This window comes from Canis lupus, chromosome 24 (genome assembly GCF_011100685.1).
Source record: "Canis lupus familiaris isolate Mischka breed German Shepherd chromosome 24, alternate assembly UU_Cfam_GSD_1.0, whole genome shotgun sequence".
Lineage (NCBI taxonomy): Eukaryota > Metazoa > Chordata > Mammalia > Carnivora > Canidae > Canis > Canis lupus.
Window position 1 is genome coordinate 21,593,023 of NC_049245.1, and position 3,374 is coordinate 21,596,396.

The 3,374-nt window shown below is 59.0% G+C and overlaps 1 protein-coding gene across 1 annotated transcript; it reads left to right on the forward strand.

Annotated features, from left to right (window-relative positions):
• Window positions 1–1,195: 1,195 nt before the first annotated feature.
• ID1 (inhibitor of DNA binding 1, HLH protein) lies at window positions 1,196–3,129 on the forward strand. Its single transcript, XM_038571366.1, has 2 exons — window positions 1,196–2,468; window positions 2,689–3,129. Exons 1-2 carry the CDS (start codon window positions 2,046–2,048, stop codon window positions 2,728–2,730), a joined length of 465 nt encoding a protein of 154 aa, XP_038427294.1. The 5' UTR covers window positions 1,196–2,045; the 3' UTR covers window positions 2,731–3,129.
• The last annotated feature ends 245 nt before the right edge of the window (window positions 3,130–3,374 follow it).

Consider the following 3,374-nt stretch of genomic DNA (forward strand, 5'->3'; position numbering starts at 1 on the left):
CCCCTCCCCCAGACTTCTGTGGGAAAAGGAAACCTGCTGATGCCCAGTGAATTAATTGCTGGGGGATGGGGAGGAGGAGGGACCATAACCATAATACCAACTCTCTCCGTGGTGGGCAAAGTATTTTAGCCATGCCAAAGCTCCACGTCCTTGGGTGGCTATTCTAGACATTGGTGTCTCCAGCTTCTGGCCAATCTGGGGCTCCAAAAGCTCCGACTCCCTACCCTGGAAGGAAGGGATTGCGTTACAATAAAGTGCCCCTGTTAAAATAATGCAGCCATTACAAGAGCTATGCCTCTAGGGAGACTTTTCGGGCCTCAGTTTCCTCCTTTGCATAAAGAAACCAAAGAACTCCTCTCTAGAGTTGTGACTAGGATTACAGACGATGATAACGGCAATGGCTTTACACACAATGAAATACACGTGCCTTGCACGAACTAAGAATTCAATAAGCCACTTTGTCATTAATATCAAAATGCCAGGCAAATGCTATATTAGGAATCAGAGACGGGGGAATCCCTGGGTGGCTCAGCGGTTTAGGGCCTGCAGAGGGCCCAGGGTGTGATCCTGTAGACCCGGGATCGAGTCCCGCGTCGGGCTCCCTGCGTGGAGCCTGCTTCTCCCTCTGCCTGTGTCTCTGACTCTCTCATGAATAAATAAATAAAATCTTAAAAAAAAAAAAAAAAAAAAAAAGGACTCAGAGCCGGAGACAACTAACTTCACCCAGCAGCAAAGTTGGGATGAGAACTCTCCCCCCGCAGCCAGGGTGCCGAGGAAGCGGTGAAGAAACGTCCCAGGGGCCTGAGGTGTGAGCCCGGCGGGGCGATTCCCAGGTGTGGGGCAGGGAAGGCGACCCTTGGCCAGAGACCGCGCCCGCCAGGAGCGCATTCCCGGCTTCCCGCCCGGGGTCCGCAGGTGACTGGCCGAGCGGGGCGCAGTGGGGGAGCGCTCGAGCCGGGTTTGCCGTCTCCATGGCGACCGCCCGCGCGGCGCCAGCCTGACAGCCCGTCCCGGTTTTATGAATGGGTGACGTCACGGGCCTGGCGTCTAACGGTCTGAGCCGCTTGTTCAGACGCTGACACAGACCCGCCCGGGAGGTGGGGGGCGGGGGGGGGGTGAGCCTGGAGCTCGGCAGCTGCCGCGCCGTGGGAGGGAGACCCTGATCGGAGGTCTTGGGGGTGGGGGGGAAGGGGACAGGAAACAGCCAAAAAAGGGAGAAAAATTCTAAAATCACTAGTTGATGCAGATTTAGGGAATCTTTGCAGGAGATGCAGCCCCCCCTGGGGGCCTTCTATCTAGTTCATGTCCCAGAGGATCCGCCCCCGATCCTAGAGGAAGACTTTCCCGAATTAATTGCTCCCACCCAGAGGGGCCTGGGTAAAGCCTCCCAGGTCCCAGGAACATTAACTAGCAACCTTCTCTGGGAATTGGGTAAGGGAGACCAGCTTTGGGGAGCAGAGGGTAAAGGAAGGCCGGCTTTAAGTTTTGTGCCAGACCCAAGAGGTCGGGCTCCCAGAAGCCCAGGCTCTAGTCGTGGGCTCTCTAGATAAACCAGAGCCAGCCGCTTCCGCACTGAAGCCTCAATTTCTCCCATCTGTAAAATGGAGCTGGAGAGGTGAGAAAATGAACCTGAGAAAAGTGATTCCAGAAGTCTTCGTTGTCGGCAATGCGTCCTTTGCGAGAAGCCCAAGGTAGCCCTCGCCTGCCACTAGCCACCCCGCCCCGTGCCCTTCCACTCCCGGTTCCTGAGACTCGGGCTCCCTTTCCGAGGCTGCGAGGGTGCACTCGTGGAGCAGGAGGCGGGCCCCAGAAGCACCGAAGGCCACGCCTCAAGACCGCCCATTGGCTGCTTTTGAACCTCTGAGCCCGCCTCTGGCGGCGGGGCAGAGGGGAGGGGGGGGAGCCGCGGCGTCTCTATAAAAGCTGCTGCGGGGGTGCCGCGGGCGCACTCTACAACCGCCTCTCCCCCGCCCCGAGGTCCAGGCTCCCGCCGGGTGACCGCCTCCTTGCGCTTCGGCTCCCCGCTCTTCTCCGACGCCAGCATCATGAAGGTCGCCAGTGGCAGTGCCGCGGCCGCCGCGGGCCCCAGCTGCGCGCTGAAGGCCGGCAAGACGGCGGGCGGCGCGGGCGAGGTGGTGCGCTGTCTGTCCGAGCAGAGCGTGGCCATCTCGCGCTGCGCGGGGGGCGCCGGGGCGCGCCTGCCCGCCCTGCTCGACGAGCAGCAGGTGAACGTGCTGCTCTACGACATGAACGGCTGCTACTCGCGCCTCAAGGAGCTGGTGCCCACCCTGCCCCAGAACCGCAAGGTGAGCCGGGTGGAGATCCTCCAGCACGTCATCGACTACATCTGGGACCTGGAGTTGGAGCTGAACTCGGAATCCCAAGTCGGGACCCCGGGAGGCCGGGGGCTCCCCGCCCGGGCTCCGCTCAGCACCCTCAACGGCGAGATCAGCGCCCTGGCGGCCGAGGTGAGAGGAGCATTTTCTTTCAACAGTTGGGGACACAGGCCCCGAGGGAGGCGGAGGGGGGTGAGCCTTGGCTCTACAGCCGCCCCATCCTTCCGGGCACCTGGCTGTGCAGGGATGCCCAAGGAGATCGGAAGAAGCGCGCTCTCAAAAGCGTCTCCTGGGGAAGGTGTTGCAGCCTCGTCCCCTCCGACCCGCCCGTCTCACCTCTCTCGTTTCACAGGCGGCGTGTGTTCCGGCGGACGATCGCATCTTGTGTCGCTGAAGCGCCTCTCTCCAGGACTGGCGGACCCCAGCCCTCCAGGGGGCGAGAAGAACCCGTGCTCTGATCCTGCCGAGCGCCTCGCTGGAGCTGGGGAGGACACACGATTGAGCTCGGCGACCGGTGGGGCGCTTGCTGGATCCAGCCCAGGGCCCGGGACGGAGGGCTGACCCTCCACCTACCAACCACCAGAGACTTGGGGGACCCCTCCCCAGTGTGTTTCTATTTTTTGAAAAGCAGACATTTTAAAAAATGGTCACGTTTGGTGCTTCTCAGATTTCTGAGGAAATTAATTGCTTTGTATTGTATATTACAATGATCACCGAGAATATTGTTTTACAATAGTTCTGTGGGGTGGTTTTCTTTTTTTGTTATTAAACAAACACTTTAGACTACGGTAAAGTTGCAGTGATTTTTTGGACTGAGGGGAGGGCCTTGGGATGCGGGTGACCCCTGACTCTCTTCACAGCTGGTGCTGGGGTTTGGGGGAGGGGTACTTAGAAGGCCACATCTGGACTGTCGGTTTTACCGACCTGAACTGAGTGTTTTCCGGTGTCTTTAAAGTCTATTCTTTCCCCATCACTGGTCATTTCCCTGCTCCCTGGTGTCATAAAATTAAATCCTCTAGACCTCTAGGGTTTCTCCAA